General features: G+C 40.0%; 1 protein-coding gene across 2 annotated transcripts in view; it reads right to left on the reverse strand.

Moving 5' to 3' along the window:
- Window positions 1-16,612, reverse strand: part of ARVCF (ARVCF delta catenin family member) — an 89,081-nt gene that overhangs the window by 46,633 nt on the left and 25,836 nt on the right. For both annotated transcript variants that reach the window (XM_010163668.1, XM_010163667.1), the window contains exons 5-6: window positions 3,046-3,163; window positions 1,588-1,759 (exon numbers count right to left, since the gene is read on the reverse strand). In XM_010163668.1, coding sequence (XP_010161970.1) covers window positions 1,588-1,759; window positions 3,046-3,163 — 290 coding nt within the window. The remainder of the gene's footprint in view (window positions 1-1,587; window positions 1,760-3,045; window positions 3,164-16,612) is intronic.

Genomic DNA, 16,612 nt, shown 5'->3' on the forward strand with positions numbered 1-16,612 from the left:
TGCTGAACGCATAGAGCCAAAATCCAAGCTGTCACTGAGCGCCTGCCTTGCTCACTGAAATCTGTGGGTTCATCCTCAGTGTCAGATGATTTTGTGACCAATTTGTCCAAAAAGACATGATCAGATGGATTGGCTGATAAACAGAAACTATCTGGGCGTACAGACACAGAAGGCAGAGACAGGTCGGCCCCAGAGGAAACAGGCAGACACTTGACAAAGTACAGCCACCTGAGAGCGCTCGCTTTTCACTCTCATCAAGAGGATGATGACAGTTCTCCATCAGCACACTCCCCTCCTCCCACAGTGCACACTCATAGCTTTCATGTCTAAAAATGTTTTCACTGACTGTGTTGCTCTCAAGCAGCAAAACAACACGGACCATGAGTGGCAGGGAATAGGCTCAAGTCAGCAAACATTCAAGGCTTCCAAAGGATATCACACTGAAGTTTTAGTCACTGACTGTGAGAACAGGCTGGCAAGGCGGTAAAATTCTTTGGTTTCTCTCCCAGTCATGAAAAGATTCCCACCAATTTTTTATTTTACCTTTTTTTTTTTTTAATATATACAATTTAAATCTAGCTGATGACAGATTAGTCTGCAAAAGCAAGCTGACGCTGTGATGACTTCCATAACACATATGGAAACTCGTAACATTTTAATAACATGTACAGGTCAGATCAAAGGAAGAACAATGTGCAGCACACAGTCTGTCAAGGTCAAGCAATTCCACATCAGCTCTTCGGGACCAAAACCTCCCTTAGACCTGGCTATAAACAGTAAGTCAGGATGTGAGTACACATGAATGAGGAGAATGGAGACTAGACAGAAAATGGAGTTAATTATCTCTGAATTCAATCTGGAATAGTCATTTCTCTAATATAACAATGAAAACAGATATAATTTGAGTGTCTCTTTCAAAAGGAAAGTTGGAAGGGGAGGTTACTGAGACTATTCATTCTCTCTTATAATGAAACTCATTTGCAACACTTATGCCCCAGAGGAGAGAACAGGTCTAAAAGTGACTGACAATTAAAAGTTCCAAAAATCATGTTTGCAATTTAAATTACTGAAAGAGTGACAAAATTGGGAGGTTGTATGTTTTGGCTGTGAGTGGGAGGGTAGGCTCTCAGTTTGTTTTCAAATGTGAGAGACTGGAGGCATGGAAGACGGACAGACAGGACTACCATGCATGGGGATGAACGCATGCTGGTCTGGCTTCCAGAGGCCGTGACACATGCTGCACAACCAAGCAAATGGACTAAGCATAAGTTTGACAGATGCAAGAACACAGCAATGTAGAGGAGAGGCAGAGTACGTCCATCTTTGCCCAACAGCAGTGTCATCTGTCAGCATGCACCACTCCTATTTAAAGCCAAGCAAAACTATAGTAATTGTGGGAAAAAATCCCAAATATCTAGTTGTAACGCAACAAGGGAGATGAACTCATGCCACAACATTACAAATGAGGATCTCCAACAAGTGGCATCATTCTAAACCAGCACGATGCATGTGCTTGCAAGAGCAGGCCTGCACAGCAAAATTTACCCCCAAATCCATTTCCAGTTCTAAGCTCTCTGCAACACATACCTTTAGCTTTTTTTCCACCAAAACAACCAGCATCGTCTTTCTTCTTCTTCTGAGAACCTCCCGTGCCTGTAGTCTGACTGGCGTCTAGTTCTTGGTACTTATCAGCCCCGGGGACTTCTTTGTGGACATGATAGGAAAGGTTCCGCATGATGCACACGCAATTCTCCACAGACTGTTACAGAGAAATTTATGTCATAGTAAGTATTGCACCCTCCTATTTGAAAACCATTATATTATATAGTGGAGGGTTTGGGGGAAGTTTTAAGAAGCCCACCTGCCCCAGGAAAATAATGTAGCTTTCAAGGAAGATTTAGTAGAGACCCCTTAAATTAAGGTTTGTTCTTGTTCTAAAACCAATGTTATTCTTCCAGGAGTGAACAGCTTCATAAATAGTACCCATTCAAAATGAAAACCCTCTAATCAAAAAATACCACCTGATCTTACATAAAGAATACAATTTACCAAAAGATCAAACACATAGCAGAAAATGATCATATAAGGATTTTATTTTAATACAAGCCTCTCCCACTCTTCCAACCTTTACAATCCCCAAATGGCCGATTTTATTAAATTTTCTCTGGGTCAAAACCTAGGCCTTGTGAGGTTTTCAATGAGCATGCACATTGTCCTGCAGTAACAGCTAATCCATAGCACATCAGATTCTGACAAGAGCAATGCTCTATAGGTTGTAATGGAAACCACCAGGTGGTTGCAAAACCCACTTCCAGAATTATCTGATTAAGTGACAGGGCTTTAGAATTCCCTTGTACAGTCCATCACACCATGGGACTGAAAAAGAATATAACAACAATGCTTTACAAGCCTTACTGGTGTGATAAAGCAATAGTATGCTCTTTCTTTTTTTAAACCGGTTAAACTTAGGATATTCCTTATGCATGTAATTACACTTTTAAGCACCGCAGTATGAGATTATTTATGATAAAAACAGATTAATCTAAATCTGCACCTAAAAAAAAAAAGCCACAATGAAATTGTTGCAGTTCTGAAGACATATCCCAATGTCTAAGGTACTACAGCCTTTAGAGATGTGCTGAATACAGTCTTTAAAATGGGAACTAAGTCCTTTGCTGGTATTGTGCAAAGCACAATACACTGGGACTTGATTCTGATTTGGAGACTGCACTTATAAATGTCAACTAAGTAATGCAGAACTATAGCAATGTCACTGACAATAATAAAGGACTACTCTCCCCACCTATCACTACTGCTTGCCTTTGCTCACCTCATCAGCCACACAAGGTAACTTAGCAGCTTCACGATGATATCCCATCAGTAGTACCATGGATATCATGACAGAGATGAGAGGAAGATAATTACTATATTATCTGAGGCAAGCATAATCCACTCCTGATACTCGCAAATAGAAGTCAGATCCCAATGCAACACTTCAACCTACATTAATGGAAGCATTCATTAAGTTTTAATACTCAAGTTCACCTTATTGTCTGTATCCTTCTTTCCAACTGCAGACTGTAGAGCATGAAGGAGGGCATCCACCAGGCCATCACACTCTCTTAATCTTCTGCGTGCTTCTGCTCCATCTGAACTGACATTCCTAACAGGAGAGATTTAAAAGAAAATTCAGCCCTCGAACCTTCACTGTAAAGTTGAAGGTATGTCAATTTATACTGTAATTATTAAGAACTCATTAACTTGAATGAACAATTTGGAGATAGTCTGACAAACCTATTAGATCTCAGTAAAATATGGGCAATGCACATCTGCAACTCCCTGAATTTGAACTAAAAGGGGAAAACAGTCACAAGAGGTGCCCACAAACACATTTTTCTGAGTTGCTGGCAAGTTCAGTCATACACCTTAAACTGGACAGGATTTTTCAGAGCAAACAATACACAAACCAAAATTTAATTTCAAAGCCATAACTTTTAATCTGAAAAATACTTTCACCACCTGAAGGAAAGGACACAAAGACTGCTCAGCAGTATTCATAGCCACAGAAACTGAAAAAAGAGGTGTACAGTAAGCTATATTTTAATTCACCTGTATATAAAATGATTCTTCACTTTCTTTGGCTCCCCATCTATTCCAAAGAAGAAAAGATGAGAGTCACCATGCACAACTACTGTCTCCTTGACTGCTCAAAGCTTCTCCAAATCTGTTCTGTTTCCCCAGCTTTCTGACTGGAAGTTACTGCCACCCAGTTTAAATCCCTTGTGTTGACATTTAAAGCCCACCTTTCATACAGTGTCCAGCAGATTCAGCACAAAGCCTGGCTCAGTCACATTTTGAAAGTAAAAGACAACAGTCAGTATGTTTATATTGCTTTAATTTTCTCAAAACATTGCAAAAGGGAATGGCACAGGTAGAAGATGTGAGAAAGAGCAGTGAAAGGCTACTGGGAGTTGTTAAAGTTGCACATATCAATGACTGTAGGAATTGTCAGAGGGGAGCTATGAACTTAACCTCACTTGTTAATGCACACTACGTACTGAAGCCCCAGCCTTGCATAAGCATCAACTTGCCTTTACCCAATAAATAAATAAAATTCAAGTCAATTTTCCAAATGCTGCCTTTTTTTCCTTCTTTTTTTTTTAAAAAAAAATTCCTTTTTTTGGGGGGGATGAAATGACAAAATGATTCTTAATAGTTCTCACTGGCAAAACCTGTATGTAAAGTTTTCTCAAAGCTGAAATATACTAATTTCGCAACACAGCCAACACTTGAGCTTTTAGGGTCTCTGAATTCCACAAACCCATGTGAGGTTAGCTCTCAAAAGCTCAGGACACAATCATTACCTTCTGCTATCAGGATCATGCAGCCAGTTTTATTTTTAACTAACTAGAGGGACTGCCAATCTCCAAGTAATTAACAAATCAATCATGGTCCCCTCCCACGTCCCCCCATCACCCAGGCAGGCTGGTATGTTAATTGAATGACGAGGAAAAAAAACCTCACATTTTCTTGGAGACCTCTCAAAATCTGAAGACACTTAATCGTGAGCTGGTTGCCGTAACAGCACATTAACTTTCAATTAAGAACACAAATTAAACAGATGAATGAATCCTTTCTCCAAATCCTAGCATACAGCCTCACCTCTAGCAATGGCCGATACAAGGCAGGTAAAGTGGATATTAAAATATGATTCCACAGGATATATGGAAGAGAGAACTCTACATGCTGTTTTTCCATCTCCAGTTGTGCTAATCCTTTCATATCAAAAGCCCAAATGTGAATTTTAAGGTAAAGTCTTTATGAAACTGAAATCAGAATTCAAATTCTCTGCGAAACCTTTCAGGAGTTATGACAATAAACGACAGCAGCTCCACCTCCAAGCACATCTATTAAAGTGGAACATTACTGATTAAGCTTGAGGGTGACAGAAATGCACTAAAAACGGCCTTATCTGGAGCTGTATATCACATTTCTTACTCACTCATTAAGTCTTAGAAATAGAGAGCTAAAATACATAAAGAACATTTGCAGACTTCAAAAAGCAAAGAAATCAAATTCTGCCCCCAAAAAATCCTTCACACCTTTCTTGTGCCATGGCTCATTCCTAAGAAATTTTTCTATAATCCATTTGTGCTACCACACTTGTAGCACATCTGTTTTACTAATTTGGTTATCAACAGCATCACAGTACTTTGTATCTTGCTTTCTTATTTCTTGATCTGTAGGTAGACATTGAAAAGGTTATAAATGAAAAAGATACTACAAACGTGCACCAGTAAGAGTGTGATTTGCTGATACCACTTCCTGTATCTTCAACTATAGAAAAATTTACTGAAAATTAATGCCTCAAAAAAAATTTCCCACATATATCACAAACAAATAACCATGAAAACTCTGCAGGATCAAATTAATAGCTAATTAATGCTGTGAATAAGTTACCCAGATATCAAACTTGGCAGTTTTAATGTTGTAATTAACACATCAGAAAATGTATCCTTCTAAGCATCTCACACAGAAACATCTGTTCTATAAATACCCAGCATTCTGGGGATTCTGCTAGTCCTCCCTCCTTCCATGCAAGATGCTTCAGCCATGGAGAATCAAAACCCATTTCCTCATGTGTAACTATAACCCAGATCTACTAGAGAGCTCAGCTCGCATTGTTCTTCACAGAAGTCTGGGCAACACAGATCTCAGCCCAAGTCCAGGGAGATCAGCACCTGCTTCACAGAGTCTGCTCTTTCTGCTGCTCCAACACTCCCAATTCCCATGGGAATATTGGCATTTCAGATTCATGCATGAGTACACCAAACATCCCTAAGCACTAAGCAAAGGTGGGCATGGTGTAAATGAAGACAGTATGCTTTGAGTAAGCTGTCATCTGGCAGTCCCAAGAGAAGAGCTTCCAGGGTTGGTTTCCATGACACAGAGCAACCTTCAAAAGCTCGTACAACCCGGGAAAATGCCAGGTTGCATTTCTGCGTTGGGGTGTTAAGACTCTATACCATCTACCTCCTTGAGAAACACCACCTGGTAGTCATCAGTCAAATTCATATCTTGTGTCTTCAGGATGGACTGCACCATGAAGATAAAAGTGATTGTATGGACAAGAGAGCTAGTACTAGTATTGGTTATTAAAGAGGACAGAAACAGCAACCCAATACCACACTCCATTGACTAAGTCAGGAAAAGTCTCTTCTAATTTTACATCTGAACTGGGATTGTTCTTGATGCATTGCACAGATTTCTTACACGCTATGGAATGAAAGATGTTACTAAATAATGTTCCAAAGGAAAATTTTAAAGCAAAGTTTCCAAACACCCTTCTTGAAAGTGATGAACATCAACAAATAGGTGACAGATTCCAGCAGACTTTAATAGAGGGTTTGCAGTCATCTTACACAGAGTGACACTCCACAGAAGGAATGCAAAGCCTTGACCAGGGCAGAAGCCTTCTGAAACTCACAGATATGCAACAGATAGATATGCAACATATGGCAACCAGACTTGGATAGAGAGTTTTGCTTTTCACTGAACTTTTCTACACATTAGACAAGCATCACTTTATATTAGAAGAAAATTAAATCTTCCATGGCTGGAAGGTTTGATACAAGACACCAAATAGAAGAGGAAGCCAAAACCCTAGCTGAGGTGCTTGTTCACTCTGTTACCTAGGAGCTAGGCTGAAATGCAACAACTGGAATGGCCCAAAGATTTTGGAATTAAACACATTATCTCAGTGCCTTGCTTGCTGGGGCAGTTTCATATCAAGAACCTCTATAGATAAAGTCAAAGATACTTTTTAAGCTTGAACAATTTGAAACAAAAACTCCACCGGGCTTTTGAGGCACAGATAATGGGCAAAATCCTGTTATAAATAAAAATAAAGTTGAGTGCCTGTTCAAATAGGTGGGGATGTGGACGAGGAACTACCTGAACTACTTTTACACAAAACAGTGATGAATGATATCTGCCATTCATCTCTGGTGTTCGGCACAGTCTGCTTCCCTTGCTTTGTCTCTTCACCCCCAGAGAGGCCTCTGCTACCTTCCCCAACTTTCCCTGCTTTTCAATACTTTTCCTAGAGTCCATTAAGTGAAAAATGCATTTTAAAAACAATAGTATCTTCCTCACATCACATTGTAAAAGGTAAGAGAAAGCTTCACAGTGTGTTTCCTGTACATTTATACAACACAGTGAAAAGAGCAGTTCTAGGAACAAGACATGGAATTACTGTCCATGTTACTCAAAGTACATAGGAGGGAAACCAACTATATGACTGAGTTTATGTAAAACAGTAAAGCACAAATCTCATTCCAGAGATTTTAAATCCTCAGCCTTTAGCTGGAAAAAGCGACCTGGATTCTTACTCAAATTCTTGGAGCCCAGTCTCTAGACAGGACCGGTAAAAGAGGATTTGTAAGGATATTCAAATATATGCTTTCCCTGGGAAAACAAAACAGAGAAGCACTAAGTAAATGTTAAATAAAAGTCAATATCTATCAGCATAGAAACACATCAGGCTAGGAATCCAGTCTGTGGGTATTAAAGACTTCAGAAAATGGCGGGGAATGTGCTGAGAAATCTGTTCATGCTTTAGATAAGGTTATCATTATCACCAAATAGTTGTCTTAATAATATGCAAGTCTGAATGTTACATTTACATCTGCAGAACAGAGTTGGCATTCATCACCTCTAGGATAGGTAAGCTGTTACTACTGTCTGTGCCACACACCAAGATTATCCTCAAGGGAAAAGATTTAAATGTAATTAAATACACAGCACTTAATTTGCACTATTTCAATGCAAATCATGTAGCAATGCCCCCACTGCGCTCTCCCTAACAATCCGAAAGATAGAGTGGAGATGTGCAGAGCTTTATTTTTTTTCTTTTTAATGATAAAGAGAAACTCAAAAATACAAGCATGCACATTTTTTTCTCTGAACATTAAAACTAGTATTTCCAAGCCTGTTGCTGCTGTGTCTGCCACCTGGCTGGAAAGGGCCATCAGTTGTTATCCCACAGTGCTGCAGATGAAGCTGAAAGCCAGGGGTTAGAGTATTACTGAACACCTACCATCCCACTTCAGTTCAGTGGGTGTAAAAGTGCTTGTTTTAGAGACCCAGCTGGGGACAAAGACAACAGGTTGGGGACTTTGTTTTTTACAGAAAGAGAAAGCTGAACTGGAAATTTTTAAGATATCCTCCTAGTAACATTTCTACCTTTCTCTGGAAGAAGCATGGATGAGAGCTGAAGCTGAGAGTGTGATGAGCTCTTTTCAGCAGCCTCTATGTGCACGCTGCAGGGTCTCAGATTGTCCAACTGAATCCTACTTTTTACTATTGTAAATAACCTTCTAATAGCTACTTTTGTATTGCCAGGATAAGAAGTAATATTGGCTCCTACATAGTCTGTCTCAGCACTGTTGAAGAAGATAAGGACACCTGCAATCTTTACAAGGCAGAGAGGTACAAATGACCGAGGTTTCCTGGTGGGTTGAGTGAGCGGCACTTCACAAGTGGGCTGAGTTACAGCAGTGCTGTGGTAGAGCTGGCAGGCAGTACACACAGCGCTAGACCTTGACTAACACCATCACTATCCAGACAGTTTTCTATACTTCAGCTGATATAAAACTACAAGGTTCTCACAAGACTAATTTAAATATATTAGTTGTTCTAACCACCTACTCTGACAGTCAAAATCCTTGCTATAAAAACACCCTTCCACACCCACACTTTGCTTCACTACTACGAAATTTTTATTTGGATGTCAGACAAAGGAGATTGATAAATAATAGTTGCAGTAAATGTACTCTATTTCTGAGTGTATTTCTAGGTACCGAATGTCCCAATGGAGGAATACACAGCATTTAAAAATCATTCCATCATTTCATGCAGAAACAGAATGAATTCCATACTTCAGTTCACATGAAATACCAGAAAGTTTAATTGGTATTAAGTTTATTGTTCTGAAAATAAGAGAGAAAAAGAAAGAAGCTGCCTGTGACATAAAGATAACCTGATCCAGGCAGCACGGGTCCAAGAGTGTGTGCAACAAAATGGAGTTTGGCAGCAGACAGCTGAATCAAAAAAATCAAGCAGAGAATACGAAGGAAATAGGAAGAAGCCAAAGTCTAAAGGAAATTAGCAGAAAGACAGAGGAGGTCTACTGATGGTGGCATTAGGTAGGGAGCAGCTGTTCAATTGAGAAAAGGTTTATCAGATCCAGGCAGAAGATCCCACAGGAGATTTTTGCTCCATGTAGGCATCCACTTACCAGCTAGACCCAAGAGAGAGGCAGTAGAGCAGCTCTGGTTGCCTTGCATGTAAAACCCTTCCAGCTATTTGAATAAAGGCATTGGTTTTGTTTAGTTGGTCAAAAGCTCAAAAGAGGATGTATCAAAAGCCACCCCTGAAAAAGGACATCCCAAGCTTAGTCTGTGCTCCAGCAACACTGGCATAGAGCAAGAGATCTACAATGCACACTGTGGCATGTCTCATTCATGTCAGTACTGTCTATAATAAGCAGGGTCCCAACAGCCAGCAGTACAGTTTAACAAGGTACAGATGTCAAGTCCATCCTTTGTTATGACTTTTCAGTAAACTGCATGACCTACTTGGAGGGCCTTAGCTTGCTCTCCTGTAAGGCAAAATGATGCAGAAATGCACTACACAAGAATTCCATGATGCCCAGCAGCTACTTAGCTTCCAAATTATTCCAGTCTCTGCTTGGAGGAAAGGCTAAGGGGCTCCGTTTGCTTTATCACACATGCTTGCTGTAATGTGAAAAGAATCTCAAAAATACAAAAATGAGGCTGTATTTATCTAATAAAGGATCATGGCTCACGTGCCTTCCAAAGCAAACGATGTCTGTTACAGTGACTGCAGTGAGCTTTCTTTCAGTCTTGCTCTTCATCTCACCACAGCGACAGATGTTTCTGTAGATTCCTTTCACTGACAGCCAAGGGAGAAGGGACCTAGATTCATTCCTAAGGAATAACTGAAGGCAATAAGCAAGTGCACAACTTTAAATTTATACTTCAGATTTGATTGTAAAGCATTAAGGTTGCATGTAATTAGGTTATGTCTCTGCTGCTAAAATCCATGCATACTTTATTTATATTACAAGCTAAACATCAGGAACTGTCAGGAGGAACCCTAACAGCTCCTTACTAGCACGAATTAAACGCTCTGCTCATGGTATAAGCCCCAGGACAGCCATATGCTGTGATCCTGCACAGTATCAGTAAGCTAATTAAGAAACTGCCTTCACTGACTCCTCTCTATTGTGTGGGGTTTTAATTTGAGTTGGTTTTTTCCAGTCTGAGTTGGGTAGATAAGCTTCTCCCTTTTCTGTGCTGCTTGCTGTCCCAAACTGAAGATTCACAGGCAAATTTCTGTTCAGTTTTTATCTCTTTCTAAAACTATTCCTTCACTGAAAGTCCAGTACAAAAGTACCTGTTGCACAACAAAACACTGACAGTATCATTAGCTCTGGTTCCTGGAGCAGCAATCTCCCAAAGGCTGAACCCAGTATGAAAACAATACGAGTGCACCAGCCTCCAAGCATGGTGGGTGGGTGGACAGACACATGGCAGCATCTGTCCTCATCTCCTCTGGGTGGGACAGGGCAGTGCTAGGCTTCATGAGAGGTCCTGTCCAGGTGTCCCTGGGTAAACAATTGCCCTACAAAAGGCCACAAAATGATTGCCTGAACTATGAGAGGGGAGCATGCCGATTACGATGAAAAGTCAACCAAATGACTTTGTCAAAGAATCCTATTTGGAGTAGGGGAGAAATGCAGCTGCCACAAGGAGAGCTCTGTACTAATAGACTCATGAAGCTCAATTACTAATTTGATGCTGACAAAAAAGAGAAAATAAAACCCAGCACTTGAAAACTCACATTTATGATCTTCTCTGTCCTGCCATGCTTCAGTAAGCAGAGCTCCCCTGACTCCAAGGGCAGCTCAGCTGGCAGCACTGCAGCAGCATCACCTGAGCTTCACCTCCTGTGCCCTGCTCTTCACTAGACAGCACTTCCAGGTCAAAGATTTTCACTTAAATGCCTTCTTCCTTCAGTCAGCTGGAGATGAAGGCTGCCTCAAGTATATGAGTGCAGGTAGGACAAATACTATGTGACTGTCACCACATACTGTTATCATGACTGTAGGATTTAAAGATGGATAGAGCTTGAAGGTAATTTACTTTGAAAGCTCTAATTCCCAAGCACTTCAGAGAAAAGCTGTACATTAATCATTAATAAGAAAGGAGGGCATAAGCACCCGGCTTTTGACAGACTTTTTTCCGTTCTTTCCTTAAATTCAACATGCAGGGATGAGAAGACAAAATGGACACATTAGTATCACTGAGACACTCATACAATCATTTCCCAGATGCAGAGAAGGAACTTTTCTGCCAAAACCAGGCCACAGATTGTTTAACAAACTTTCTTTACCTGCATGTGCCTCACAGACGCACACACTCCTCCTACAAAGACTGTGTGCTGTAGGTGTTCACACACATACATATATTCACAAGTATATAAAGACATTGGGACTTGAGGAATGAGTTCATTACCATGAAGCAGTGTTACATATGACAGAAATACTGTAAGTTACATCTGCAGGAGAAGATGCACATGCATGTACCTTAATGCTCTCTGTCCTCCTCAGAAAAAGGCTGACAACATTCTCACACAAAAACTCTATTTGGCACATTCTAAGTTTAATGATTTACCACCAAGGTCCTGTCATCCTCTTTGCTCCGAAGTACATAAAAGTAGCAGGAGCCTTCAGATACTTACAGATCATTTCTCATCCTGCAGGAGTATGTTTTTGGGTCTCAGTATACCAAATCCTTATCTTAAGTCTTCAAACAGTGTACCTCACACCATAACTGTTAGGTTTTGTTTCCATGGGACTGAACTCTTAATTTATACCTACAGGAGGTGCTTATTCCCAGTTGTCGTCTCTAGGACCAACCACTTCACAAACCTTGAACTATTTTTGTTTACCAACTTCAGGGGAAGGTAAGGACAGAGGTGCCAATCCCACATTAAAGACAGGAAAGTGAAGATCAGTCACTGATGTCCAGACCCACCCAGGCGCCTGAATCTCACCAAAACCAGAAGGAGATAGGGCTGTTATAAATTACACCACAAAAAAAGGTTTGTATCATTAATCTTGTCTGTAATTATGTCAGAATAATAGCAGAACAGCAATTAAATCCATACTTCAAGAGTTACAGCTCTAGCCACCAGGTTGTCCCTTCTCTTCTCAGGAGCTGATGCTGGACAAGCTGTTATGTGCAATTTCAGTCTGAAGAATGCATGTTTTTAGTGGAAGTCAAGTGGGTGCAGTTTGTTTGTGTTCGTACACCCACAGCCAGGTCTCTGAACCCTGAGGCTATTTGTGAATGCCAATTTCTGTGTAGTTGGAGAACTGACAAGAAATGCTGCAACTACAGATGCTACCCTGGAAAAAGGAGCACTTTGCATCTGTTTGCTATGCAAATTAATTCATTTAACATTTGTTGACAGCAGGTCAGTTTAGCACAGGAATCAGGCTAGAAAGTTGGCAATTTAGGAACTAAGTTCTACTCTGTCCTCTTAGAAGTGAAAAAATCCAAGGGAGAATTAAAAGTAATTAGGTAGAAAACAGCAATTAAGCCAAGAATGAATTTCATTTTTAAACCATTTAAATCCTTGCTGCTTCCAGAGAACTATGAATCATGGTGGTTATCTACACAGAAAACAAAAAGGATGTGACCGCAGCAGTACCCTCTGACCCACCAATGTAGCACTTCTCCTCTAAAGCAGAGCAGCACCTTGGGAGATACGTGGTGACACAGCGAAGGTCTCTGGCACTGCCTGGGTACACGTGAGCTAGTCTTAGCTCCATTAATCCCACAAGCAATTCAACTTGTACTCTTCTCCTAAAGCATCTTAATGTCTTGGTCAAAGTTATAGGAAGGATCACGAAATGGCCTTGTTAAGATGCACCAAATCATTACATTATTTAAACTAGAGGAGAGTACAATTTAAAAATGAATGCTTCTGGGTTGCAAATCCCAGTAGGGATTTAGAGGTTTAAAGAAAAAGAAAGACAGTAACTAGAAGAGACATTCTCCACGCACCTTAAAGAATAAAATACAATACAAAGACAAGAATCTTGTACTCCAAATGAAATAAAGAAACATCTGTGCATATTTAATGGTTCTCCTAGCAAATGTCTTCCTTACTTCTATCCCAGTCCTACTTTTCCATAACCAAAAATCCACTTAATTTCAATAAATCAATCTTTGCTTTGTTTTCTACTGTTCCTTTCCAGATTTCCACCATACCCATTTCTCTCAACAGGTTCAACAAAATATAAGAATACTTTTATTTTACAAAATTACACCCAAGATAATATCTGTAACAAGGCTCATGACCATTTTAAGTATTGAAATTATTATGGACGTTGCAGATCCATTCATCATATTAAGCCTGCCTCTATAAACTAAACACAGCAATGGAAGAGGAAACATCTTTTTCCTGATCTCAGAATGAGAAGTGAGACAAAATTATCATCACCTGCACTAGTTTCTAAAAACTCCAAGTCTTTCTTGGCAAAGATTACAGAAAAAACATGCAACAAATTTCATTACCAGATCATAGTTTGCAAATTGGCTGTGCTGCCAAGTCTTTATTTTGCAAACGGTAATACAGGACTCCCAAAATATTTGCCTGAAGAAAGTTGCTGGTAAGTCAAGCACAGACTGAGATGGCACACAGAACCTACTTGTCATGTTCTAGATGGTATCCCGATTCAAAAGGTCCCTGCAATGGCCACAGTCATGGCAGAAGGCTTGACTTTAGCAGAAAGAGTCCGTAAAATAAACACTGATCTCCACAGTCAATATAAACTTTAACCAGTTGCCTGGCCTTCCCTTAATTCTTACTGGCTACATGTACAATGTCAGTTACCTATGGCAGTTTGGTATGGACATGACTAAGTGTCACAGGTAATCCCAGAGTTAACTCATGACTGAAGAGATAGTATTTGAATGGCATTCTTTATTACAACAAACTTCGCACAGTTTCCCTGATCTCCAGCTTGTACATGACCAGGTCCAACATTACTCAGTGTCACGCACAGGGCTTTCTCAAACCAGGACAGCAGCTCAGACAGATCCATTCCTCAGCAGAAACCCCTTGGCCATATAGACCAAAATCAGCATCAAACAATGCATATGGATTTTTGTTACTTTAGAAAATGGGCAGAAATCAGGGCTATACAAAGCCAGCAAGCTACCCCAGCTTTGGGTAAGAGGTAAAAGAAAGCAGGGATCATGACTCCCACCTTGCAAAGTTACTTCCCAAGTAAAGCAGCTCTGGTGCAGGTACAAATATCTGATAAGATAGCCCCAATTATTGACCCCTCTGCTGCTAAAGCATCCTTCCATCTCACATACACTTGCAGCACTACACTATCTGTGCTGCTAACACCAGATGTTAATCTACCTGTTGGCACAAGCAGTCCAAGTTGACTACTTAGGATACAATTCACCCTCTGCCCTACTCAGACCTGGACACACACCAGCACCTGAACGCCCCAAGTGAGGAGAGAGAGAGACTAATGAATTACATGGGAAAAAAAGTATTGTAGACACGATAGGACTTGTTTTTAATTATTCTGAAATAAGTTTTTCCAAGGTTCCACATTACCAAGAGAGGGACCTAGATTAAAAACAAAGTAAAGGTCAGAAAGCAGTGTTAAAAAAAAAAAAAAGGCACAAATAATTAACGGACAGTTTGTGAATCACTGAGTTTGAAACAAACATCTGTTGATAAACTTCATTAACTGAAAAAATGGTACTGAAATGAATGCCACCGACATGCATAATGCCCATCTTCTGCTTGGATATCTGAACTGCAAGGACATCCGAAACCTCAGGAGTTCAAAGATTCTCTAAATTGTTTTGGAAGACAATGCAGCACACAACAGAGGCTCACCTCCAAAGGGGACAAAGGAGACGGCACACCATCAAGAGGAATAACCTCCCAATTAAATATCAAACTGGTAAACAGTTTGTAGTCTGCAATAAGTTCCATTCATGGAAAACTGAATTTCTTGGACCAGCTACTGTGTCACCAAGAGAAGACCAGGCAAAGGGGTTTTTAAACACTGATGTCTGTCAGACAGATGGCTGCAACAATTTATTCTCTGCTGGTGTCAACTACCTTATCTTGCTGGTGCTTTTAAGGATGAGCTGCAGAGGATTTCAACAAACAACACAAAATTATTTCCAGCAGTAGTAATGATAATCACTTTTGATATATTCATTTTTATCCCTAGATCTGGAAGTGCTTTACAAAAGGTACATAATATCACCAACACTGGAACAAGAAGTATCATCAACTGAAAGACAGCTCATAACTCACCTACTCCTGCATCTTTGTTGTCCTGGACTCACCTTATCTCACTGCAGGAAGTAAGGAGACAGCAAGACAGTTCTCCCTCCTGTGCAAGAGGTTGTTCTCTCCACAGCACAGCACAGAAACATGGACAAACTACCTTTTCCAGATTACCTTTCTCTGCTAACCTGTCATCATGTCTCCATTTACCTTAAGCAACTACTTTCAAGCATGAAATCACCTTGCCTCACATCTGACTGAAGCTTCAAATTTTCCACAAGGAAGCACAGAGTCCCACGTGACTATGACAGCGGAGACTATAGATGAAAGAACTAAATACATTTCTCTCCTTCAACAGAAGCAGTCACCATTCCTCGGGTGCCGTACTGATGCATTTGAAGCGCATCAGGACCACTTTTAATTACAAAAAGTTCAAATTCTCTAACTAACATTATCTCAGTACTGCTATGCTCCACATACCTTTTCATTAGCCTTGAAGAATATGAAATGTTCAAAGTGGCACAAGCTTTTGCATGTCCTGTAAAACCAGTACCTTACTTTAAAATTTAAAAACCCAAACAAACCAACCAACCAATAAAACCCCAAAACTATCCTGGAATGTAGTTCAAGTGAATCAGGACACTGTGCATACTAATAAAAATTTATGATGTGCATTAGGTTAGTCTACTAATGATCAATTTTTTTGTCTACACTTACTGGAGAATCTCATATTCATTCAGATAATCCCTTTATCCCTCACCTTGACTAATTTCCTCTGGCAGAACACCATTAGAAAATGAGACACTAGTAAGTAAAAACCTATGATGTCTGGAGCCTTCTTAAAGGACCTTAGTTTCCAGTGGGACTGCAAATAATTTCAGTAATGGGCCCTTTTGGAACACTTTTCATTACTTTCTTCATTTGTGAAGTTACTCAGGGGAATGGTTATTGCTATTTAGAGACCACAAGCCCAAGAAACAGAAATGAATCAACTTCTGAAGATGTATTAATCAGTAGAAATCTGACAGAAGTATACTTCAGAGCAACAGAAGGTACAATGCCAAATCTTTATTAGTTTTGTTCAAACTAAATTACTTCCCCACAAAGCTGAAGAATCTAACAGGGCACCTTCACTATTTTATCTCAAATTAAAGCAAAATAAAAGACACTGTGTTTAGGGAACATGTTCCTC

The sequence above is a fragment of the Antrostomus carolinensis genome, unplaced genomic scaffold (genome assembly GCF_000700745.2).
Source record: "Antrostomus carolinensis isolate BGI_N321 unplaced genomic scaffold, ASM70074v2 scaffold23732, whole genome shotgun sequence".
Taxonomy (NCBI): domain Eukaryota; kingdom Metazoa; phylum Chordata; class Aves; order Caprimulgiformes; family Caprimulgidae; genus Antrostomus; species Antrostomus carolinensis.